A 27,503-nucleotide genomic window follows, 5' to 3' on the forward strand; every position below is an offset into this window, starting at 1 on the left:
TCTTTCAGCAGTGCAGGGGTTAATCTGCTCAGTTAAGAGCTCCTGGAAGCTTTCCTGTGTTAAGGTTCTAAGCTGTGCACTGTTAGTCACTCCGATCTCCTATATAATCTGGGCCCTGGCTAGCGCTCATTGTCAGAGCTAGCTTTTGCTGCATGGCTGGAGGTTGTTTTTGGTTATTATTGCAGAAGGTGTTTGGTGGATTTATCTGTGACTTTTGCTAGGTTTTGAGTGAGTGATAAGTCCTTTTCTTCTCCTACTTTGGTTTAACCCCATCCTCCACTCCCCGGTGTATTTCTTTGTTGTCTGTGTAAGTGTTTGCATGTTTGGAATTTTTCGTTATCCCTGTTAGTATTACCTTGTTAGTATGGTTGGTGTATTACGGTACACTACTACTCCCCTATTCACTGGGTGGGGGAAGGGTGCAGACTTAGGGTTCATTCAGGAGCTAAGGGAAGGTATGTGGCCCCGCAGTCTTCACCATCAGATGTAATCCGGGAACAGGGCAAGCTAGGGCACTTGTAGCATTAGGAGCAAGGAAGGAGCCCCTTGTCCTGGGACTTCTGACAAGAGAATTGAGACAGTAGATCAGCCATTGATGCAATGTGTGTAGGGGCAGCCTGACAGTCTAACAATCATAAACACTGGAAAAGAAGGATGGGGCATGTCATGACTCATCCATTATTTGTCCAGTATAAATGTAAATTTTCATGGTGGAAAGTTGACTAAAGATTGTTGTCCAAAAGCAATCGAATATTTATGGCTGGCCGGGGTGAATATGAGGCATATTTTTTAAATTGCACTTACCTTTATCCATCATGAATTTCTCAGTTAGACATCTGGCTTCTTCTTGGATTCTTTTTTCGATGCTTCTCTTTCCCATTCCAAAATTTCTCAATGTTGTCAGGGGAAATCGACGAAGGATTTTCCATCTTTCTCCACTGCTTGCAACGACCCCTGTAAGTTTACGCAAATTGTCTAGGATTAGAACTCGCATGGCACTTCTAGATGTGGCACTGATAGTTGTCAAACCCATAAAAAAGTTTTTAACTCAACTTTTTATTGTTGCATCCTCAAAAATATTTTTTTTCAATAGTGAACACCAGCATAGTAGCTACAGAAAGTAGGGTAAAGGTTTATTTAGTTGGCTCTGCAGCTTCAAAGTACACAGTACTCTGTACCTTAAACCTCTGATACCCTGAGGTCCTCTCTCCACCTCTGTAAGGTGGAAATGACTAGAAAATATGTAAATATTAGTCTCCTACCATCCAGCTATTGTATATATTTTAACAGAATTGTATGGCATAGATATATCATTATAACATAGTCCACATTAAAAATATCAATGTATTCTATGAATTTATTTAAAGGTATTATATCACTGAAAATTACCTATTGAGTAAATTACATTTTTTTGATAAATATTTTTGCTTTTTTCATATCACAATCTACATAAAAAATAGAAATCTTTCATTTTCATACTCGCTATTTAAGCTAGTTTAGACTCATACTTCCAGTTCTTTACTGATCATCTTTCATTACCATCACAGATTGGGTTACAATAAAACGTAACATTTCTATATGCAGCTGATAATACAGGATCCACCATTCACAGATGTTGATGTCAAAGCTCACCTCCTCCTGTCCCTTGACAATTATTTTTGAACGTGCTCATTAGATGCTTCAATATAATAGAAAAGGTCTCAATCAGTTCATTGCTGCTAATGTACATGTGGATTTCATGAAAGAACAGAAAGGATGAGTCTAGAATAGCCATAGTGGCCAATGTGAAAGTAAAAAAAAATAATACACATAACAAAAACCTGAATTATCTTAATAGATCAAGGGGTCAAAAGAGTCTCAATTTTAGACTGTCCTCAGAAAAATAATACATCTGTAAAAGATCAATCTGAGGGCAAAAATTAGATGTGCAAAAATTATATCTTTTATTTATCTTCGACCAGACATACAATACTACGCCAACGTTTCGGCCAAACCTGGCCTTTTACACGGCGATTTATCTAGAAATATATTCCAGAAAACAAAATTACATCACAATAGACAAAATACATTGAATGTCACATATAAATCAATATTATTCAAGTTCCTCATGGTCGAAGTCACAAAACAGAAGTGTCCATCCAAAGTGATATATCCATAAATGGATAAAATTAAAGTAAATCGCATGATGATAGGATAGGGATATTCTCCTCTTGATGGACATAATAAATCTCTAATATTCATACATAAAAGAGAAAATAAAAGTAAAAAAATACTGGCAAATCTTAACACCAAGCAGTGCCATAAAGTCCCAGCAAAATAGACATATAGTCCTGGCATATCAGAGTCAGTCCAGTAGGTCTAAAAGGAAGAGGTGAAAGGTGAAATTACATGTATGTCGGTATAGGTGATAATGCTGTAATAGTAAGATAAGTAATGATAAGTAAATAAGTCAATAGATAGGTGCTAGATCTGAAAGGTAAATGAAGGGGCAACTGAACATACCTGAGCGTGTAAAAGGAATCATGCAGGAAATCCGGAAACAGCCGGCAAGGAGCGTGGTGTACTGAGACGCTAGTACAGCGCCTATTTATGACGTTAGAAGTCCGGGACACCGGAAATAAGAAAGCGTTGCTAATGTGTCACGGCGCATGCGCAAACTAAGGTGGCGCATTTGCGCAATGAAAAGAAAAGGACGGAAGTGGGGCAATGAAACCCAAAAGAAGGAAAAGGTCAATGTATTGAGACTGCGCAGGCGCGGGTACGCAACAGTACGTTTGTATAATGAAGGGAAAAAAAGGGGGAGGGAAAAAGGGGGGAGATAAGTGCCGATACATGGTAACGAAAATCTATTAATATAATATATTCTCAGTGTGTGTTCGCACTTAAGGATATATGCTGGATCTTGGTGAGTGACATATATGTGTGTAGGACATAGGTAGTCTACCAGAGGTGATATTGTAAAAATACATGATGACAAGCAAAAGAACTATATGGGAGGAGCAGACATAAAGGGGAAAAAAAGAAAAAAAGAGAAACCCACAAACCTGTTAAAGAACCCAACACCCAATAAGTGAAAGACCACTGGACTATGTCTGAAAAAGAAAAAGAAGACAAATTCAACATAAAAGAATAAATAGGGAACATAGGCAATCACTAATTATTATATAAGGCAAAAGATACTACGTTCAGTGTACTGTATACTTGAGACCCACTAGTTGATCTGTTCCTAATAAAACACCTCATATTCCCTATTCAAGCCATTAGGTTCCAAGGTCTGGAGAGTATATATCCAATAGGCCTCTTTTTCTTTTAATTTGGAGATCCGATTTCCTCCTCTTCGTGCTAGAGGTATACTGTCAATAACTTGGTATCTTAACTGTGATATGTTATGATTATGAGAAATGAAATGGGCTGGTATGGGCAGCATTAGTCTTTTACACCGAATGGTGGATTTATGTTGGGAGATACGGTCTCGGATATGTTGGGTAGTTTCACCAACATATCCGAGACCGCAAGGGCATTTAATAAGATAAATGACATATGTGGCGTCACAGCTGTAGAAATTGCGGATGGAGAATTGTTTCCCAGATCTCGGGTGAGTAAATGTGTCCCCTTTTGTAATGTTGGAACATTGGAGACAGTGATGACATGGAAAGGTGCCCCTCCGTGTTGTCGTTAGAAAAGTTTGTCTTGCAACTATTTTAGAAATTCCGATATCAGCTGAGACCAAAAGGTTACGTAAATTTGGTGGTTTTTTATGGCACATAAGTGGAGGAACAGTGAATTCAGGAATATCGGGATATGATTGTCCCAGTACTAGCCAATGTTTATGAATGATACCATGAAATATCCGCATGAACGGATGATGTGTGTTAACAAAGGCCATTCTATTGATTTTAGGTCGTTTTATCATGGAAGTTGTGATTATCGGGGGGAATTCCAAAAAAGTGTTGGGATATCCTCGATTGCGAAATTTATTGGCCATATCATTGAGTCTCAACTGACGTTGTGAAGAATCAGAGACAATTCTATTGATTCTCTGAAACTGAGATTTGGGAAGGGCCCTAGTGATGTGACGAGGATGACAGCTTGTGAAAAAAAGTAAGCTGTTTTTATCCGTCGATTTAACGTATAGATCTGTGGATAACGATCCATCCTCATTAATAATGATGACCCTAGTGTCCAAGAATGCAATGGATCTCTGATCATATTGTATAGTAAAAGTGAGCTTGGACAAACTGTTGTTAATGATATCATAAAAAGACATCAATGATTCCAAGTCTCCACTCCATATCAGGAAAATGTCGTCTATATATCTCTTCCACAATACACCGTATTGTTGGAAGAGAGAGTGTGTATACACGAATTTAGACTCGAAATCTGCCATAAAGATATTGGCATAAGGGGGTGCCACATTGCTCCCCATTGCAGTCCCATTCTGTTGAATGAAGAAATCGTCCTCAAATAGAAAAAAATTTTTTGTTAAGACAAATGTAAGTAAAGAAATACAGAATTGTTTTAAATCCGGATGAAATTGGGTCATATTGTCCAGAAATTTTTCCATTGCTTGGATACCTTTATCATTGTCAATGTTGGTGTATAAGCTATTTACATCTAGCGTCACCAGATAACAATTAGCGGCATCTATATTAATATCCCTAATGTGGGTCAAAAATTGAGAAGTATCTCGAAGAAAAGAGGGAATGTATTTCATTAATGGAGATAGAATTTTTTCTAGGACCATTGCTAAAGGGGAAAGTAATGAACCAATAGAGGCCACAATTGGTCTACCCGGGGGATCAGTAAGATTTTTGTGAATCTTGGGTAGTGTATATAGTACCGGGCAAATGGGGTGTTCATTAATCAGGAATTCTGCCAATTTCTGATCTATCACTCCTCGGGTCCTGAATTGATGAGATAAATTACGAATTTCTTTAGTGATCTTAAATGTGGGATCATTTGGGATCAAACGATAAATTTCAGAGTCATTCAATTGTGAGCGAATTTCGCTGATGTAACGATATTTGTCCATCACAACAACGGCTCCGCCTTTGTCCATCCGCAAATTCTCCATCCGCAATTTCTACAGCTGTGACGCCACATATGTCATTTATCTTATTAAATGCCCTTGCGGTCTCGGATATGTTGGTGAAACTACCCAACATATCCGAGACCGTATCTCCCAACATAAATCCACCATTCGGTGTAAAAGACTAATGCTGCCCATACCAGCCCATTTCATTTCTCATAATCATAACATATCACAGTTAAGATACCAAGTTATTGACAGTATACCTCTAGCACGAAGAGGAGGAAATCGGATCTCCAAATTAAAAGAAAAAGAGGCCTATTGGATATATACTCTCCAGACCTTGGAACCTAATGGCTTGAATAGGGAATATGAGGTGTTTTATTAGGAACAGATCAACTAGTGGGTCTCAAGTATACAGTACACTGAACGTAGTATCTTTTGCCTTATATAATAATTAGTGATTGCCTATGTTCCCTATTTATTCTTTTATGTTGAATTTGTCTTATTTTTCTTTTTCAGACATAGTCCAGTGGTCTTTCACTTATTGGGTGTCTAGTTCTTTAACAGGTTTGTGGGTTTCTCTTTTTTTCTTTTTTTCCCCTTTATGTCTGCTCCTCCCATATAGTTCTTTTGCTTGTCATCATGTATTTTTACAATATCACCTCTGGTAGACTACCTATGTCCTACACACATATATGTCACTCACCAAGATCCAGCATATATCCTTAAGTGCGAACACACACTGAGAATATATTATATTAATAGATTTTCGTTACCATGTATCGGCACTTATCTCCCCCCTTTTTCCCTCCCCCTTTTTTTTCCTTCATTATACAAACGTACTGTTGCGTACCCGCGCCTGCGCAGTCTCAATACATTGACCTTTTCCTTCTTTTGGGTTTCATTGCCCCACTTCCGTCCTTTTCTTTTCATTGCGCAAATGCGCCACCTTAGTTTGCGCATGCGCCGTGACACATTAGCAACGCTTTCTTATTTCCGGTGTCCCGGACTTCTAACGTCATAAATAGGCGCTGTACTAGCGTCTCAGTACACCACGCTCCTTGCCGGCTGTTTCCGGATTTCCTGCATGATTCCTTTTACACGCTCAGGTATGTTCAGTTGCCCCTTCATTTACCTTTCAGATCTAGCACCTATCTATTGACTTATTTACTTATCATTACTTATCTTACTATTACAGCATTATCACCTATAGCGACATACATGTAATTTCACCTTTCACCTCTTCCTTTTAGACCTACTGGACTGACTCTGATATGCCAGGACTATATGTCTATTTTGCTGGGACTTTATGGCACTGCTTGGTGTTAAGATTTGCCAGTATTTTTTACTTTTATTTTCTCTTTTATGTATGAATATTAGAGATTTATTATGTCCATCAAGAGGAGAATATCCCTATCCTATCATCATGCGATTTACTTTAATTTTATCCATTTATGGATATATCACTTTGGATGGACACTTCTGTTTTGTGACTTCGACCATGAGGAACTTGAATAATATTGATTTATATGTGACATTCAATGTATTTTGTCTATTGTGATGTAATTTTGTTTTCTGGAATATATTTCTAGATAAATCGCCGTGTAAAAGGCCAGGTTTGGCCGAAACGTTGGCGTAGTATTGTATGTCTGGTCGAAGATAAATAAAAGATATAATTTTTGCACATCTAATTTTTGCCCTCAGATTGATCTTTTACAAAAACCTGAATTAGACAGTAGGTTGTTTTCTGATGAAATATAACCTTTGCGACTTACCGAAATCCTTAGAAATAAATTCTGCTGCTCCTGTGTCTCCCCTGTCACTAAACACGTTGCTGCAGTCCACCAATGCTTCCTTCACAGCATCGTACCCAATCAATACTATTGTCCGAAAGTTTGCTAAATAGATGTTGTAGACAGGTCCATATGTTTGCCTCAGTTAGAGATATATACTGTATATAAAAAACATGGAAAATTACGAATGTGGCACTTTGAACATTTTCACGTGTGTGTAAAGGTCTGGACTGGTCTGTCGTGTTCCTGGCACTCAACACATCAATTGCGTCATGTGAATAATGTAATGCATCGTTTATATATATTTATATAGTACCATGTGAAGTGTAAACTATGTCCTACGTTTTTTAGAATGTATAATGGTAAGATGTGTTACTTCTAGGATGCAAAATGTTATAAGCAATGTTGCTAATGTACAAGTACTATAAAGGGAATGTAATACCAAAACCAGGCAACATACTTGATACTGAGAGGAATAAGATAGCACTAGATAGTGCCAAGCAACCCCTCACCATAGAAAACCAACTCCATGAAAGCCATATGAAAGTAGGAGAAACTCAGGAGTATAAGGATAATAAATACTTTATTGTTACATATACATAATAGTTAATTCATACCAAAAAGACAAGACATGATAAAAACCAGGATGGTGATAAGGATGGATGGGGATCACCAGGTGTGCATCACCTATGGGGCCAGCATGCATACCAATGTGAGTAAGAGACCTACTGCTATAGTAGCACATGAATACCCCTTGATAAAGCAACTAAATATCGTGGGCGAAACGCGCGTCGGGGACCGTGCCTAAGGATCTATCCTGGTGTGCGCCACCTTGGGATTCAGCAGCGGTAAGAGTAACCCTGATTATCATTATTTTTGTGCCAGTTTGGCTTATGTATTCATGTGCTACTATAGCAGTAGGTCTCTTACTCACATTGGTATGCATGCTGGCCCCATAGGTGATGCACACCTGGTGATCCCCATCCATCCTTATCACCATCCTGGTTTTTATCATGTCTTGTCTTTTTGGTATGAATTAACTATTATGTATATGTAACAATAAAGTATTTATTATCCTTATACTCCTGAGTTTCTCCTACTTTCATATAAAGGGAATGTGTAGTGTGAGTAGTGTACAGTGCAAAATAATTATAGGGTAAGAAAGTGTTAATGCTAGGGATTAGACAATAGTAAAAAGTACACTGCTTCCTGTTTAAGGCCCCCTTCACACATCCTGGTGATTCCGGAACTGGAAAAAACAGTTCCCGTGAGATCCGTGGTCCATGTTCATGTGTCCATGTGCAACATCCGTGTACCATCCATGTGGCATCCATGTGTTGTCCATGTGCACCATCAGTGTGTCACATACTGGAATAGAATAAAGAATACAAATGACAGATGTTTAGCTGTTAGGCCATGTGCACACGTTCAGTATTTTTCGCGTTTTTTTCGCGTTTTTTCGCTATAAAAACGTGATAAAAACGCGAAAAAAATGCTAACATATGCCTCCCATTATTTTCAGTGTATTCCGCATTTTTTGTGCAAATGTAGCCTTTTTTTCCGTGAAAAAATCGCATCGCGGAAAAAAGAGCAACATGTTCATTAAAATGCGGAATTGCAGGGGATTCCACACCTAGAAGTGCATTGATCTGCTTACTTCCCGCACGGGGCTGTGCACACCATGCGGGAAGTAAGCAGATTATGTGCGGTTGGTACCCAGGGTGGAGGAGAGGAGACTCTCCTCCACGGACTGGGCACCATATAATTGGTCCAAAAAAAAGAATTAAAATAAAAAATAGTCCTATACTCACCTTCGATGTCTTCCCGCCTCTCCGCTGCACGCTGCCGCTTTGGTTTCTATAGCTGGTGTGCGGTGAAGGACCTGCGATGACGTCACGGTCTTGTGATTGGTCGAGACCGGTCATGTGACCGCTCACGTGACCGCGACGTCATGGAAGGTCCTGAACCACACCGGCATCTATAGGAACGGACGCCTGCAGGTGAGTATAACCATTTTTTATTTTTTTTTAATTATTTTTAAACATTCTATCTTTTACTATAGATGCTGCATAGGCTGCATCTATAGTAAAAAGTTGGTCACACTTGTCAAACGCTATGTTTGACAAGTGTGACCAACCTGTCAGTTTTTCAAGCGATGCTACAGATCGCTTGGAAAACTTTAGCATTCTGCAAGCTAATTACGCTTGCAGAATGCTAAAAAAACGCGAAAAAGACGGAAAAAAACGCAAAAAAAATGCGGATTTCTTGCAGAAAATTTCCGGTTTTCTTCAGGAAATTTCTGCAAGAAATCCGGACGTGTGCACATACCCTTAGATGTGGAAAGATAGAGAACAGATAAATGATAGATAGATAAATAGATAGATATGGGATAGGTGAATAGATAGATGTCAGTGAGATGTATGATCAGTGCAGTGTGTGTAATTTTCAGTACTTGTATTTAGCACAAAATTAAATAAATACATGAATAAAAATGGTGTGGGGTCCCCCTTATTTTTAATAACCAGCTGAAGGAAAGCAGACTGCTGTGAGGTGGTGTTATTATTCTGGGAATGGGCCAATATATATGGATCTTCCCATCCTATTAATGTCAGCTCACAGCTGTCTGTGTATTCTTTACTAGTTATTAAAAACGGGGTATCCAAAAAAAATGACCTTGGGTCCCCCTATTTTTTAATAACCAGCAAATGCTAAGCAGAAAGCTGAAATTAATAGGCTCGGAAGGGGCCATGGATATTAGCCCCTTCTCAGACTAATAACACCAGCCCCCAGCCGTCCCATAAATGGTGAATCCATTTCATGTGCCAATTCTGGCACTTAGCCGCTGCTCTTCCCTATTGCCCTGGTACGTTGGCTATCAGAGTAATAGTTTTGGGATTGATGAAAGCTGTGTAATGTTGGCTGACATCAAGCCCAAGGGTTAGTAATGGAGAGGTGTCTATTACAGTAGATACCCTCATTACTAACTCCATAGTGAAAAGCCTGAAACACACAAATAACAAAGTCCTTTATTTACTCCACGACAAGCCATAATCCATAATACAGAGGTCCCACACAGGTCTGTCCTCCGTAATCCATAATGGGAGGTCTGACAATGATCCCCAACTCTGCTACAACTGAAGGCTGTGGTGAGCATTGAAATCAGTAACATAACCGCTCACCACGGCCATCGGAACTGTCTGAGATAGCGTTACAACCCAACTGCATTTTCATGTGTGTTTATTTATTTTGACTATGGGGATAGTAATGGGCATGTCTGACTGACGCCTTTCCATTACTAACCCCAGGGATTGATGCCGGAAACAAACAGGACATGTCTGAGGATTTTTCACATGAACATATAGTCCGCGTGAAAAACTTGACATGTGCGCACCACCATTGAATACAATGGGTGTGCATGTGTCCTTATTTGCAGTCCTTAAAAAATGGACAGCATACGGACCAAAAAAAACGAAGTGTGAAGGGGCCCTACGGGAGAGTTAATTTGATAGAGATACTAGTTAATTTCAATGTGCAGTTGGACTGATAGCAAAAGCGAGTACATATTGTTCTGGGCCACATGAGGCCTTTCAAAATTCCTTGTGGACATCCTGCAACGGGGTCGATTTGGGTGCTATGGGAAACAGCGCAACCCCTTCCATTTAGAGGGAGATGGACGTGGAACCGTGTGAAGGAAAGGTAACGGACCTGTGTACTGCAAAACTGGACAGGATCAATTAATTCAGGGATAGTCAGGGTAGAACATAAAGAAAATCTGAAAATGTACTGTAGTATGGAAACAAGAAACCGAGAGTGTTGTGCCTGATACTGCATGCTACAAGCTGATACAATTGAACTGTCGAGTAAACCTCTGTGTGTTAAACTGAGTATCCCCTGGTGGCTCCGGAAATGGAAAACCTGGAGGCAGTTGAGGCCTGCGGCTTACAAGTTAGTGCAATGCATCCCACATATCACAGCACACTTGGTGACGGACACAAATTTTCTGTACAGTGCCAAGACAACAAGGACTCTCTCATCACCCATGACTACCAACCTGTGGCACCTTACAAGTGTATTTCAAATTTGTGCAACAGTTTACTTGAGCATCCCGGCCAGTGTAAGAAAGTCCTTTACAAAATGTTTTTTTGGATCTTCCAAGATGGTGTGTGATTAATGCACAAACTTGTTTTATTATTATTATTTTCAATGTTTTTCTGTTCATCCTTTCTTTATTTTGCTTCGAGGTGCTGGTCTTTTTTTTTTTATAAACAGTACATGATTTACCTAAAAAAATCTAAATATTTCTCTTCATAGGCAGTTTATAGGTTATTATTTGAGGCCATCTTTTTTCAGCCAATTGAACAGCAGGTACAGCCTGTCATAAATGATGCAACCTTACCTTAACTAGTGACTGTGGTAGTTCCGTGGTGCTGATTTGAAGAATATTCCCCAAGAAGGGCAGATGTGTAGGTCCTGGGGGTAGGTCCTTCTGTTTGAACCTACCCCACCATTTTATGAGGTAAAAAAGGAGATTAACTCCAGTAGCCAGGAGAATCGTTACTGAGACATTCAGAGCCATCCCGAGCCCCGGTGACTACAGCTCAGTCTGTACTGTGCTCTGTGTATTTATATACCATCACCTTCAAGGCAGTGTTCCAACATGTAATCAATGAGAAGAAGTTGGGTGTGTGCAAAGTTCAGAGCTACATCTGTATTGTATACTTCCCCTCTGCTTGCAGAGAGGGCAGTCTCATCTTGGTGTGATGTCAGAGCCCAATGGAAATCAGACATGACACCCACCCGTCTCACAGCAGACACTGAGATGGGGGGATACTTCAGCTGGATTCTCCTCCTCCCCTGCTCTATGGTTACTGAACAGATTTTCTGATAACTGAGGAGATTTTCAAATATAGAGAAATTACCCATTTTCTCAACCAAAATATAAGTACTATGGAGTTATGGTTTGTAACAGAAAATTCAGTCTGTATTGTGTCCCTATGTATTATATTCAGTCGAGTATGGGGGAGGGGAACATTCCAACTTGTCATTGCTGAGAACAGGCTTGCCCAGTGTAGTGCAGAGTGCAGAATTACAGCACTATTGTGCAATAGGTTGTAAAAACTACAATAATTACTTAGACTAATCTATTTACACCCCAAGCCAAGTCATGACCAGGCCAAATTTTACAATTCCGTCCATTGTCACTTTATGTGGTAATAATCAACGGATTTTCAACGTTTTTTTTCTCATGACATATCGTACTTAATGGTAGTGGTAAAATTTATTTGTTTGATATGACTTGAATTTATTTGTGAAAAAATATCAGAAATTTGGAGAACATTTAGCACATTTCGCATCTTTCAAACAGTACATTTTTATGCCCTTTATGCCTCTTAAAGAGAGTTATGTCACACAAAATAGTGAATAAATAACATTTATCACATGTCTAATTTACATCAGCACTATATTTAAAACATTTTTTTATTAGGAATTTAGGAGAATTAAAAGTTGACCAGCGATTTCTCATTTTTCCAACAAAATTTATAAAAACATTTTTTTTAGACCATTTGAAGTGACTTTGAGAGGCCTATATGACAGAAAATATCCAAAATTGACACCAGTCTAAAAACTGCACCCCTCAAGGTACTCTAAACTCCGAACCACATTCAAAGACGTTTACTAATCCTTTATGTGCTTTACAGGAATTGTTGCAGTGTGGAAGGAAAAATGAACACCTAACATTTTTCACGAAAAAGAACAAAGAAAATGGACCCCAAATTTTTTTGTGCAATTTCTCTTGAGCAATCTGTTTCACCATGTGTGGGGGAAAATTACTATTTGGTTGCATGGTGGAATTTGGAAAGAATGGAGCACCATTTGACTTTTTGAATGCAAAAATTGGCTGAAATCGAGAGCAGACATAATGTCACGTGTGTAGAGTCCTTGACGCACCTAAACAGAGGAAAACCTACAAATGATGCCATCTTGGAAACTAGACCCTTGAAGAAAGGTATCTAGATGTTTGGTGAGCGCCTTGAACCCCCCAGGTGCTTCACCGAAATTTATAAAATTGAACCGTGAAAACAAAATAAATCATTTTTTTTCCACAAACATGTTGTTTTAGCCCCAAATTTCTTATTAGAGTTACAGGAAAAAATAGACCACAACCATTTCTCCTCAGTACACCTATACTCCAAATGTGGGGGGGAAATTACTGTATGGGCACATGGCAGGACTCGGAAGGGAATGAGCACAGTTTGACTTTTTGAATGCAAAATTGGCTAGAATCTTTAGTGGATGCCATGTTGCTTTTGGAAACCTCTTCACGTACCTAAACAGTGGAAAACCCCCACAAGTGATGCCATTTTGGAAACTAGACCCCTCAAGAAAGGAATCTAGAAATTGAACCCCAAGATGCTGCAGAAAAGTTTTTAACATTGAGCAGAGAATATAAAAAATAACTTTTTTTGAACAAAAACGTTATATAAGCCCCAATTTTTTTTTATTTTCACAAGGATAACTGGACCATACAAGGCTGTGTGCATTACGCATGTAAAGAAGCCCTGTGTCAGAGGTATTGGTGCTATTTCTCATCCAGCAAGCCATAGCAACACAGGTAACTACAATGTTCCACCAATGTGTCATTCATAATGCTTAGCTTTCAAACTTTGAATTGCATATTGTCCTTCCATTGCAGCACTTTATGTCTCATGCCTTGAACAATCCTTTACCATTGAGAAACATTTCTTTCTTCAGCAACCCACAAATAAGGCATATTTCTTATGCCTATTTACACCACAACTACATGTTGTATGCTTATAGTCATTACGTAATCCCTTTGCTTTGCATGACCTTGGCAAGGTTGACTCCCCGTGACTTCCCCCCCACCTTTCTTGAATAACCACACCACACCAGTAATTTGGATAATAACGGCCACAGCAGCCAATTTATTATTAATATTAATAAAGAACGGACCCTTGGTGCGGCCCTCGAAGCTAACCCGCTCCTGGTCTGGTGATTATTCCGTCGGCACTGCCTCTTCCCTCTCAGCCTTACTTCCCGCCACGTTTTTCCCCCAGGCTCAGAAGCATCATGAGTTGAGGGAAGAGGTTGCCTCCATCCGTTAACCTGTACCCGACTTCCATCGTCGGGTACCCACCCGTCGGTACCGCGCACCCGACCTCCAACATCAGGGTGGCCCTCCGGGTCCCCCGATAACGTGACCCCGACCTACCTCGTCGGGTATCACGCAAGTATCACCAGACCACGAACTAAGTAACTATCCATGGCAGTGGGGGGGGGTCCCGCAGTGCAAGAATCCCCCCTCTACCGTACTTTTCTGCCAGCTTCGAGGACCCACCAACGCCACACCGAGAGCGCTTGACCTTCAAGTGCTCGAGACCCCACCAACCAACCCTGCTGTGGCCTTCCGTATCCCCCCAACCAAGCCCTCAATCCATAAGTCAGTTCCCACGGTGTTCAAATGCACCCCGTCCCCTAGCCAGTAATCTCCTTCTGTAGAGTCCAGACCTGCGTGACGTATTGTCACCCCCCCCGCTCCGAGACACGAACTTGGATACCTCCTTGTTCACTTTTATGCGTGCCTTGTTAACCTTTCCCACTGACCGTGCCCCTCGCCACTTTTTTCTAGGTACCATGTCTGACCACACTAGCCTCAAGTTTGGATATGCCAATCCCAGCTGCCTTATATCCCTTCTGATTTTGGCACTCAGCCCTTTTCCCGAGCTAGCCCCTAAGTCGTTCCCCCCTGCGTGTAACACTAATATATCTGGGACCCCATAGAGGTTCACCGCCCGGAAAAACTCGTGCAGTAACCGGCCCCATGTTAAACCCCGATAACCCAACCACCTAATCACCGCCCCATTCCTTGCCATACCTAACTGTCTCCCGCCCGTCCGTCTGTCAGCCCGCTGTGCTCCCCAGTAAACGTATGAATGTCCTAGAATCCAAATCACGATCGGGACTTGTCCTGTAACAACAAAAAGAAATCAGTGAGATGTATTAATTCTGGGGGGGAATCGCCGCCTCATATCCTTGAGGTCGTACGTAAGACCTGTACCGCCGCGACTCCCACCGGCCAATTCGCTTTACTGTTTCCGGGCTCAGCCCACCCACTGCGGCCTCCGTTGCCGCCCCAGTCCGGAAGGAATGACCTGTGTATCTCCCAGGGTTCCCACTTGCCCTTACCATACACGTCCGGAATACTCTAATAAATTGATACCTGGACAAATATGACCCATCCTGGTGACATAGCAGCGGTCCCCCCTGCTTAGGCCTAGCTGCCGAGAATATCCCGAAACACTTACATGGACACATCATAGAACCGCTTACTTTTCCCAATAACACCCTTTTTCCTTTCCCCCTTTGGTCCGTCTTTGACCTCCTAATCCAAAATTCCAATCTTCTTTTTGTCTTCATAACGTCTTCGGCTAGAATGCCCCCCACTATGGCCTTGCCTGGCGCTACAAGCTCCCCTATCCTCATTGCTCCAAAGAATGCGAGTGAAAAGGCCAACCTAAACAAGCCAACCTCAAATTGTGTCCTGCACACCCCCTCTAACTGCTCTCCTAATACCTCTAACATGCCAAATGACACGGGCCGCCTGTTGTCTTTTCTAACCTTTCCCTTACGGTAGCCTTTTAAGGCCTGCCTGACTAAGAAACTCTTCGTCAAATCGGTTCTGTTCCTAAGCTTAAACCCGAATGCTAATCCTGCAATTAGTTGACTCATTTTTGCCGCCGACCAACTATCGTCTGCGGCCTGCCTAATTCCCATCAATAACACCCCAATCTGCTCCTCCTCTGACATGTCCTCGCCACCCCGGCCTAGCCATTGTTCCCACAGCCCCCACGACCGTCCGTACGCCGCCCACGTGTTACTTGTTACGGATGCCTTGATCAGCGGTTCAGCCGCCCAGATGCCACGTTCCATAATCCGGGAGGGCAGGTAGGCCCTCTTCTTCCGCTTCGGGGGCCAACGCCCGAAACCGCTGCCACTGAAAACGAGAAAGCGCATCAGCGACCGAGTTAAATTCTCCTGGAACATGAGATGCTGTCACCTGAGCATTGATAACTAGGCATTCCAACACCAACTGCCTCAACACTCTAATTACTGGCGGCGAAGACGCGGTGATGTTATTTATAGCCATGACCACCCCCATGTTATCGCACTTAAACCTCACTTTTCGGTTTTTGAGCCGATGTCCCCAAAGTGTTACCGCTACCAGGATTGGGAAAATTTCCAATAATGCAATGTTTTTTGTCAGCCCTGAGCGCACCCACTCCTCTGGCCATGCTGCCGCGCACCACTGTCCCTGACAGTAAGCTCCAAAGCCATGACTGCCCGCTGCATCCGTGTATAATTCAATATCCGTATTACAACATCCCCCTTCCATCAAGAGGGAAAGCCCGTTGTAATTTTTCAAGAATGTGTCCCAAACCGCCAGATCAGCTTTGTTATCTGCCGTCAATCGCACATAATGATGCGGCGATTTAATGCCGGCCGTTGCCGCCGCTAATCTCCTCGTGAATATTCTGCCCATCGGCATGACTCGACATGCGAAATTTAAACTCCCCAGCAAAGACTGCACCTCCCGAAGCTTCAGTTTTTTAGCTCTCCTCGCCCTGCCTATTTCCAATTTTAGGGCTTCCACCTTCTCCCCTGGGAGACGACACTCCCACCTTATCGTGTCGATCATGATTCCCAGAAATGAGATACATGACGTTGGGCCGACAGTTTTCTCGGGAGCCAATGGCACCCCGAACTCCTTAGCAACCCCCTGCAAACCCTTTAAGATGGTACCGCACACCTTTGATTGTGCCGGACCTACACACCAAAAGTCATCGAGGTAGTGGATCAACGATCCCAATCCCGTGATATCCTTCACTACCCACTCCAGGAATGTGCTAAAGGCTTCGAACAATGAACATGACAAAGAGCATCCCATTGGCAAACACCTGTCTATGAAATACTCTCCCTCCCAATAGCACCCGAGCAACCGCTGACTCTCCGGGTGTACCGGCAGTAGCCGAAAGGCAGCCTCCACATCCGTTTTTGCCATCAGCGCCCCCTTTCCGCATTTTCTCACCCACTCTAACGCCCGATCAAATGATGCGTACAGCACAGTACATAACTCAGGATCGATGCCGTCATTGACGGACTTACCGCGAGGGTATGACAGGTGATGGATCATTCGGAACTTGTTCGGTTCCTTCTTTGGTACAATGCCCAATGGAGAAACCACCAAGTCCGACATGGGTGGGGAAGAAAACGGACCCGCCATCCGGCCCATCCGCACCTCTTTCTCAAGTTTCTGCTTTACAACTGCGGGGTGCTGATAGGCCGAACAGAGATTCCTCAGCTTCCGTGGCGTTTGGCGCGCCGGGGAAGGGATGGAAAACCCTTCCTTGAAACCTTTGATTAATAGGTCCGCGTTTTTCTTATCCGGGTATCTACTTAGATAAGGGAGCATCGCGTGCAGCTTGACTGGTGTTTTGCCCTTGACCATAACCGGCTCCTCCCACCTTACCACCGTACTTCCTAGGACACCTATTGGCCCCATGTGCCGATCCCCCACAATTGGAACACGTGTGCCTAAATTTACAACCTGTTCCGAATTTGCACTGTCCCTCGTTGAATTGCCAGCAGAGCCCCCGTTTTTGATTACTGCCCCGACCATGGAAGTTCCCCCCTGCCATGCTTCCTGCACTGTACCCTGTATGGCTGGCCCCCCCAGGCCCCTCCCTGAAAGGGCATCCAATGTCTGTGATTCTGAGACATAATCTGAAGCCACAGGCCAATATCTTTTTGATCCCATCTCATAGATGGTCGCATGGCCTTGCGCTGACGAAACTGTTCGTCATACCTCAGCCAAGCGTGACCCCCATATGACTTGTAAGCCTCCCCAATGGTGTCCATGTAACAAAACAATTGCGAGCAATTTTCTGGCGCCTTTTGCCCAATAATGCTACCAAATATCACAAAAGCATGCCACCAATTTGAAAACGTATGCGCCACCGTAATTGCTCTCTCCTCTTCTTTCCTCCCTCCATCCTTTTCTATTTTTGTGCTCAACCTCTCCACAGGCAAAAGCGCGAAAATGTCCACATACTCCTCCCTCCATATTTTTTCTTTCATCTCTTTCTTAAGGTGCATACCCAGGTTACCCGTAAAACAAAAATATATATCCCCCCACGCGGTGTCATCTAACTGCCCATACTCTTCCCCGGCTGCTGCCGACTCGGGTGTCCAGTTTATAACGTCCCCACCCCCAGCGGCACCAGGCCGCAAGTATGGGCTCGTCCAAGCTGATAGGTGTCCAGGCCCGCGCCCCTCAACACGGTCTAATCTGTCTGCCAGACTCGCTATCATTGCCCTCGTTTCCCTAGCGGTGGCCTCTAAAGACCCTAAAATAGTGGCTACATTATCCCTATGTGATCCCCCGCCTCCCCCTTCCGCTAGCAATGGGCCTGCATCTGGGTATGATGGAAACATAGATTCATAGTTACCAGGCCGCACGGGAGTCATCCTCCCCCCGGCCGCTGTGCTCCTGGAATCCCCCTCGCCGTTGCCGTCGCTGTCCTCGTCCAGGGATGAGGGCCATCCTGCTCCTTGCGACCAGCGTCCGTCCTCAGCTCGTTCGTCTCCCGTTCTTTCCTGGCTCCCGTGACTATATTGTGTGGTGGCCACCCTGTCGCTACTTCTGTTCACCTGCCTGGCTCTGCCCTGTGTGCTCTGCTGTTGGCTCTGCAACCCGCTACATGGCCCTGGCTGCCTGGGGGTGCTCACCATCCTGGGCCGTCGCCGTCTGTTAACGCTTGCCCCCCGCTCCCTCGAAGGGCTCCTTGTCCTGCGCTGCTGACCCCTTATTGGCATCTCCATGGCCAGCCTTTCGGGGGGCCTTGTCCTGCGAGTTGTTCTCCTCCCCCCTTCTTCCCCCACGGGCATCTGGCTGGACGGCCCCGGACTCTGTAAACTTTCCACAGGCATCTCGCTGGGCAGCCCGCTTCCCTGGGGCCTTTGGGAAGGACCCCGGAAACAAGATGGCACTGCCCATGTGTCCTGACTCTCTTGCCTGGCTGCGGGGGCAACGCTCACACCCCCGGCTGCTACTGCTGCAGGGGCTACTACCGGAGGCCTCCCTGGAGATCCCTGTCCCTGCTGCTGTGCTGTGGTGGGTCTTGTGGACTCGCTCCTCCGCCCCCCCGCTGGCTCCGTACCGCATTCTCCCTGCCTTTCCTGCCCATCGGAGCATGCAGCATCCGACGCCCAACACCTACTAGCCTGCGCGCTCCTCCTGCTGCTGCTACCCCCTGCGCTCCTCCTGCGGGATCCGGCGCTGCCCTCCCTACCGCGCCCTGGACCTGTCCCACCAGCTGGCGCCGAGGACTCCCCACCACCACCGCTCACCCCCAGGATACCTTCCGCAATGCTTTCTAACCATCCTGGGGGGTGAGCGCTGGCAGCCGCCTGGAGCCTGGCGATGACGTCCATGCCGGTAAGATGTGTCGGAATGGGAGAGCTCGGTGGCAGGGTGGGAGAGCAGCTTCCTTGATGTCCGGCCGTCCTGAGAGGGAAAGAGGGCCACGGCTCCTCCCTGCGTCCAACTGGTTGACCATGACATATCGTTGAACTATACTATTCATCAACATTATGTATATATATTCACTTATGTTATCCTTCTCTTTTACAGTGACTTAGTAAAAAAGACCCTGGCAGGGTCGAAATGTCAAACTTTGTTGTTCACCTCATAAGTATATTCTGTCTTTATCTGCCCCACGAATGAATAAAGTAGCTTTAATTCTCCAGCAGGACTTCACACCTGCTCACACTGCCAAAAGTAACAATACCTGGTTTGAAAACAACAGTATCCCTGTCCTTGATTGGCCAGCAAACTCACCTGATCTTAACCCCAGAGAGAATCTATGGAACCCCCTAGAGAATCTATGGGGTATTGTCAAGAGATAGATGAGAGACACCAGACTCAACAATGCAGACGAGCTGAAGGCTGCTATTAAAGCAACCTGGGCTTCTATAACACCTCAGCAGTACCACATGCTGATCGCCTCCATGCCACGCCGCATTGATGCAGTAATTGATGCAAAAGGAGCCCCGACCAAGTATTGAGAGCATTTACTGAGCATGTATTTCAGTAGGCCAACATTACGGATTTTAAAATAATTTTTCAAGCTGGTGTTATAAAGTATTCTAATTTACTGAGATAATGACTTTTGGGTTTTCATCGGCTGTCAGCCATTATCATCAACATTAACAGAAATAAACAATTGAAATAGATCACTCTGCCTGTAATGGCTCCATATAATATGTGAGTTTTACTTTTTATATTGAAGAACTGAAATAAATTAACTTTTTGATGATATTCTGATTTTGTGAGAAGCACCTGTATATGTGTATAACAAAACGAATAATTGCAATTGCTTTCTCGGAAAAAAACTTCATTTTCTGAAACAATTTCAAGGGTGCCAACACTTTTGGCTATGACTGTAGTCTTGTGCTTCTCTGGTTTAGTCCTATCTGTTTAGCTCCTTGTTGTATCCTTGTTCTTTGTTTTGATCTCGGCTTGTATTTCTGACTATTTTTACGGATTCTGATTTTGTATTTTTTTTTGTGCACTGAGATCTGGCAAGTGAAGTTGCTTGTGCTAAGCTTGTCTGTGGTAGCTATTTAGAGTTGCCAGGCGACCACTGACAGAACGTCCTTACAGAAACTGAACCACCACCATTGGTGCCTGGCAGCAACTTATTCCCCTCTTCTCATTTAAAACACACACATTCATTCAAGCATGCATGAGTAGAATTTGTCCAAGTGGGTTTTGAGATTATAAAAAAGAACAGTCAGGATATCATCAGAGGACGTTAGGTAGCATTCGACTCTAAAGCAAATGTAATGTGATAATGAGATGTCTTAGAATTAATTTTCCTTTAAAGGGTTATCCTTTTATTTTAACACATACCGTTTGTTGAGGACATGATTTTATGCCAAATAAGTTGAGTGCCTATTTCCCACTTTATGGAGTGCTGACTAATTTTTAGTGCAGATACAGATTGTACCGTCTTCCTGATCTCAACAAGGCAGTCAGTGCAGTGACTTACAGTGATTAAAATTGTTTCATAACTAATCAAATATATTACAAATTTCCCAAAAAATTTTCATTTGCAAGAATTCAATTTTTTGGAGGGGAGAGGGGGAATGCAGATTGCACTAATCCAGCAAAATGACATACAGACAGCCACTATTTTGCTGTATTCATATAACCCCTTCATGACATGCACCATACATGTATGACGCATGTCGTGTCTCTCTCTTTGATGTGGGCTCTGGTGCTGAGCCCACAATTTTCCCGGCACATGTAAGCTGTTTTGAACAGCTGACGTGTGCCCCTAACAGCCACGGGTGGAATCGCGATCCACCTGTGGCTGTTAACCTGTTAACTGCGGTTGTCAGTCTCTGACAGCGGCATTTATTGTGATCACGCAGGAAGAGCATCACTGGTCCCGCTCATCGGTGTCCATGTCACGTGACTGCGGGTCTCTGATGGGCTGGCATGACAACCCGGGGTCTGCAGCAGATCCCTGTGGTTGTCATTGATGGACTGCTGTGAATGCAACCCAGCGGTCAGAGATCATAACAAGTGAGCATTTCTGCTACACACAGGCGATCTGATCATCGACTGTGTGTAGCAGAAGCAATCTGACAACTGTAGCTTCTAGTCTCCCATGAAGACTATTGAAGCAAGTGAAAAAAAAAGTTTTTAAAAATATAAAAAAATATAAAAGTTAAAATCACCCCCCATTTACCCCATTCAAAATAAAACAAATAGAAGAAAACAAAAACATATTTGGTATTGCCGCGTTCAGAATTGCCTGATCTATCAATATATAAAAAGAATGAATCCGATTAGTTATCGGAGTAGCGAGAAAAAATGTCAAAATGCCAGCATTATGTTTTTTTGGTCACAACAACATTGCATTAAAATGCAATAATGGGCGATCAAAAGATCGTATCCACTCCAAAATGGTATCAATAAAAACTCAGCACGCAAAAAATAATCCCTCACCCAGCCCCAGATCATGAAAAATGGAGACGCGACGGATCTCGGAAAATGATGCAATTTTTTTATTTTTAACAAACTTTGGATTTTATTTTCACTATTTAATTAAAAAAGAACCTAGACATGAATAAAGAGAATGTTTGTTACACTAATCCTTATAATGGTCACTCTGAGGTGTCAAATAAATGACCAATATGCGTTGTTGCCAATAAGTGAACAAAGTTAGTATGTATCAATATGTTCTATGCTTGATCTACTAATTGAGGAATAAATGCACAAAAGTAAAAATGCAAGGTGAATGACTGCAACATTTATTTAAAGAAGCTATAATTTGATAAATAGCTCTATTAGTCCATCTCACATAGAAAACGCAGGGTTCGGTGTGAGTCCTCACCAATGTACATACAGTGCCTTGCGAAAGTATTCGGCTCCCTGGAACTTTTCAACCTTTTCCCACATATCATGCTTCAAACATAAAGATACCAAATGTAAATTTTTGGTGAAGAATCAACAACAAGTGGAACACAATTGTGAAGTTGAACGAAATTTATTGGTTATTTTAATTTTTTTACTTTCAGTGCAGCAAACTCACTCCATAAGTTCATTGTGGATCTCTGAATGATCCAATGTTGTCCTAAATGCCTAATGATGATAAATATAATCCACCAGTGTGTAATCAAGTCTCTGTATAAATGCACCTGCTCTGTGATAGTCTCAGGGTTCTGTTTGAAGCACAGAGAGCATCATGAAGACCAAGGAACACAACAGGCAGGTCTGTGATACTTTGTGGAGAAGTTTAAAGCTGGATTTGGATAGAAATGATTTCCAAAACGTTAAACATCCCAAGGAGCACTGTGCAAGCGATCATATTGAAATGGAAGGAGTATCATACCACTGCAAATCTACCAAGACCAGGTTGTCCCTCTAAACTTTCATCTCAAGCAAGGAGAAGACTGATCAGAGATGCAGCCAAGAGGCCCATGATCACTCTGTGGAAACATGTGGAAGAAGGTGCTCTGGTCAGATGAAACCAAAATCAAACTTTTTGGCAACAATGCCAAATGATATGTTTGGCGTAAAGGCAACACAGCTCATCCCCTGAACACACCATCCCCACTGTCAAACATGGTGGTGGCAGCATCATGGTTTGGGCCTGCTTTTCTTCAGCAGGGACAGGGAAGATGGTTAAAATTGATGGGAAGATGGATGGAGCCAAATACAGGACCATTCTTGAAGAAAACCTGTTGGAGTCTGCAAAAGACCTGAGACTGGGACAGAGATTTGTCTTCCAACAAGACAATGATCCCAAACATAAAGCAAAATCTACAATGGAATGGTTCACAAATAAACATATCCAGGTGTTAGAATGGCCATGTCAAAGTCCAGACCTCAATCCAATTGAGAATCTGTGGAAAGAACTGAAAACTGCTGTTCACAAACGATCTCCATCAAACCTCACTGAGCTCAAGATGTATGCCAAGGAAGAATGGGCAAGAATTTCAGTCTCTCTATGTACAAAACTGATAGAGACATACTCGAAGCGACTTGCAGCTTTAATCGCAGCAAAAGGTGGCGCAACAAAGTATTAAGTTAAAGGGGTTGAATAATATTGCACGCCCCACTTTTCAGTTTTTGAACTTCCACGAAACTTAAAATAACCAATAAATTTCGTTCAACTTCACAATTGTGTTCCACTTGATGTTGATTCTTCACCAAAAATTTACATTTGGTATCTGTATGTTTGAAGCATGATATGTGGGAAGAGGTTGAAAAGTTCCAGGGGGCCGAATACTTTCGCAAGGCACTGTAAGTCAATAGAAAACTATAGAAGCCTATGTGGCTTGTCTCTTACCCTGCTTGTAATCCTTCCCTTTTCACGAGATGTGGAGTTCGGTCTGTTCGTGTGAATTGATAGTGGGCTGTTGCGTTGGGGAGATACATCTGTTGTGGTGGGAAATCCCAGAATAACCACGCAGAACCAGGGGCGCCCCGGCTAGCCAGTGGTGTCCTTAGTTACCCGGCAAAAGAAAAAAATGGCCTACAGTGCTTGGCAGCATGTGACGTTGCTACAGCTACAGAACGTCTCAGAGGCCAAAAAGCAATCCGACGCATTTCAGGGAATACGTGATTGTCCTTTCTCAGGGTGTCTGTGCATACACACACAGGACACTGCTTTATAGGCTCGCACTTCATCCCTTTTAATATTTCAAGCATGTCGTATAGAATAATCCCCTATTCCACAAATGTATGATGTGGTGCCCAGAGAGAGTACTAAAACTATGTTCTGCCCAGTGTGAATTTTAATTAGTAGGTGTATGAAAACATTTCATGAAGTTTATTCATATACCGTTATTAAAAACACAATAATGCAAAAATGCAAATTAGAGTAAAAAATGAACTGGGATAGAAAACACTTTTATTAAGATATTATTAAAAAAGCAATCCCTACTGTCCCCAGTCAAAATTAATAAAATAGATTACGAATTATTGTCCCTAATAATCCTTTAAACATATATATAAATTAATGTGTATGTAGAAAACATTAATAAATAAAATAATAATTAAAATTTTGAGAAATATTTTAAAAAGGCTCCAAAAAAATCTATCCTACGAAAAATGTATTTTAGGCCTCTTTCACACATCCAGATAATTGAGGAATATGCGCATATTCCTCACTGTAATGAGCGGTCCCACGTGACCGCTCACACAGGACAAGGGGCCGGCGCTGAGAGGAGAGAGGAGACATGGCGGCAGCTGGGTGAGTATTTCTTCTGCAAGGGGCCGGGCGGCGCACTGGGGATGGGAGGCGGGAGGTCCCAGCAACTTTATTTTTAACAAGAAAGAAAAAAAAACTTGATCATTCATCTCTTCTCTCCTGCGGGGAGAAGAGATGAATGCCGCCTTCAGCACCACAGCGTGGGGGACAGCGCTTACTGTAGCACTGTCTCTCCTGCGGGCGGTACGTGCACACGGAGGAGAGTGCACACTGTTCTCCGTGTGCATGTGTGCAGGACGTACTGCTGTACGTGCTGCCGGAGAAACACGGACATGTCTCCATGTTTTGCACACGGACACACGGTCCGTGAAAACACGGAGACATGTGCATAGACCCATTCATTTGAATGGGTCTACATGTGTCTGTGTCTCCGGTACGTGAGAAAACTGTCAGTACACATACCGGAGACACTGACATGTGAAAGAGGCCTAAAAGAGTTTCCGAGAAAACTGTGCAAAACCAAAAATTAGATAAAATAATTCTATGACTATAGTAGCGAACCATTACTGATCGAGCTAAAGCATAAGAGGGTTTATTGTTGTTTGGGTGGGAAAGAGAAAGGGAGGGTTTTTGGTTTGGGAAGAGGAAAAAGAGGAATAAGGAAGGGGTAGGGAATAAAGGTGTGGGAAAAGGGGACATAAGAAGTTAGAGGAAAGGGGAGCAAGGGGGGTGTAATTAGAAATAAGGGAAAAGAGAGTTATTAAGATTCATGTAATTCCAAATCATAACTCAAGCCCTTTAGGGCTAGACTATTAAGTAAAAATATCCATTTGGATTCCACCCGTGACATCTGGTCTATATAGTTGGAATCTGTTTTCTATATTACAGACCCCTGTGACTGACATGGAAATGGAGACATTTCCTAATGAGAAGTCAAGAATTTTTATCGTGGAAAGCCAATCTTATCATGGGGAGATTCTATTGTTTTTGCATTAGGTCTATGGATTCTTGTTAAGAAGTAGAAATTATTATAGGAAGTTCTACAAAAAGTATAAATATGAATGGTCATCTAAGGACAGCGCACATCTCATAGGGCCGAGGTCTAGTTCCATTGCTGTTGGGTTCTGGTGTGATCTCTAAATAGTTCTTTTCCATGGTGGGTTTCAATGTAAACTTCTGCAGTATGGTGGTAAGGAAAAGGAAGACCTCAGTACGAGCCAGACCTTCTCCTATGCAGAGACGTTTACTTGGAAAGAGAGAAGATAACCTACTGACTACCAATCAAACTATCAAGGCAACCATGACAAATAAGCTAAGCACCTAGGCCGAGATTCATCAAAGTGTTACCTTGGAAAAGTTCTTGAAACACTTTGTAAAGTCACAACATTTTTGTACAATTTTTTGTTGTTTTTGTGCCAGTTATGGGCAGCTCCATGAAAATGAGCGGAGTAGCCAATCATCAAAAGGCTCAGCGTTTCTTGTGCTAGAAATGTTATTTCAGTCCATGGAGTAAGGGACCTATCTTATGAATAGGCCATCAATGTAAAAAACCTTTACAAGCCCTTTCAGTAAAAGCTAGCCGGTTGATCAGCTGATTGGCCATAATCTCACTCCATAAATCCCTAGAGATCAGTTGTGGCCATTGCTCCCCTTAATAACATTTATTTGCCCTAATGTGGTAATCCCAGTGTACAGCGGCTTATGAATAATCAGCATAACTGTGGATATAAATACCTGTTGAAAATGGCATGAAGGCATCATTCTTCCTAAAATTTCCGTCCTCATAAAGAAAATGTCCGGGGTCAAACAATTCAGGATTTTTGAAATATTTAGGATCCTTTAAGACTAAAGATAGCACAGAAATGATCAAGGTTCCCTGAAAAAAAAAGAAAAAAAATGTTTTTACATTTTATTAATTTTTCACAATGGCTATGAATATGAGATATCAAGAACAGGAATTAACAGCAAAAACTTCTAATAGAGGGACGGAGAAAAAAAAATCCTGCAAAATCCTGCACTACAATCATTTTGGTTTTGAAAGTGGAGGTAACGCTTCAAGTGATACAGACATCTTTGGGGACACTTTTTTTTTAAATCTAGTTAAAGAAGTTGTCCACTACTATAACTTTTTTTTTTTTTTATAAATCTTGCTATTATGTGCCACTAAAAACATCTACTGTGTTTATTTTAGCAATATTACCTTTTATCATGCTGTAGCAGCACATCTTTAGTGCTGGATCCAGCTCTCATGGGGTTAATCGACAACTTCCTTTCTCCTGACTTATTGTGCTCTAAGGCTATGTGCACACGTTGCATTTTTTGCTGCGGATCCACAGCGTTTTTGACGCTGTGGATCCGCAGCAGTTTCCCATGAGTTTACAGTACAATGTAAACCTATGGAAAACAAAAACCGCAGTGCACATGCTGCGGAAATAAACGCGCAGAAACACAGCATGTCAATTCTTTGTGCGGAATCCGCAGCGGTTTTACACCTGCCCCATTATAGAAAACCACAGGTGTCTAAAACCGCAGTGGAAACCGCACAAAAAAGCGCGATAAAATCTGCAGTACTTTTGGCACTGCGGATTTATCAAATCCGCTGCGGAAAATTCCGCAATGGAATCCGCAGCGTGTGCACATGGCCTAATACTACAAGTTCCATGATGCATTGCACTCGCCTGTAGCTCTGCACCTGGCACACCCACTCCAAAACACACCCCAACCCCTCCCTCGTCTCCCTCCTCTATCTTCAAAAAGATTTGTGATGTCATTTCTGTCCAACCTCCTCTTTTACATTTGTCCAACCCACACTCCATTACACACAGATAGATGGATGGATAGATAGATAGATAGATAGATAGATAGATAGATAGA

General features: G+C 42.6%; 2 protein-coding genes across 4 annotated transcripts in view; both read right to left on the reverse strand.

Annotated features, from left to right (window-relative positions):
* The window catches only part of LOC143805913 (cytochrome P450 2C8-like), a 64,862-nt gene extending 53,379 nt beyond the window's left edge, over positions 1 to 11,483 (reverse strand). Inside the window, exons 1-3 of one of the 3 annotated variants that reach the window (XM_077285670.1) lie at positions 11,222 to 11,483; positions 6,808 to 6,983; positions 805 to 954 (exon numbers count right to left, since the gene is read on the reverse strand). The gene's annotated coding sequence lies outside the window, so the exon portion shown is untranslated. Of the gene's footprint in view, positions 1 to 804; positions 955 to 6,807; positions 7,360 to 11,221 lie in introns of those variants that run through there. The other 2 variants (XM_077285669.1, XM_077285671.1) reach the window with 2 other exon arrangements.
* LOC143805914 (cytochrome P450 2C20-like) overlaps positions 7,937 to 27,503 on the reverse strand; it is a 35,364-nt gene continuing 15,797 nt past the window's right edge. Inside the window, exons 5-6 of the mRNA XM_077285672.1 lie at positions 26,364 to 26,505; positions 7,937 to 8,193 (exon numbers count right to left, since the gene is read on the reverse strand). Of these exons, the coding sequence (XP_077141787.1) occupies positions 8,051 to 8,193; positions 26,364 to 26,505 (285 nt within the window). The 3' untranslated portion in view covers positions 7,937 to 8,050. The remainder of the gene's footprint in view (positions 8,194 to 26,363; positions 26,506 to 27,503) is intronic.

This window comes from Ranitomeya variabilis, chromosome 2, assembly GCF_051348905.1.
Source record: "Ranitomeya variabilis isolate aRanVar5 chromosome 2, aRanVar5.hap1, whole genome shotgun sequence".
Lineage (NCBI taxonomy): Eukaryota > Metazoa > Chordata > Amphibia > Anura > Dendrobatidae > Ranitomeya > Ranitomeya variabilis.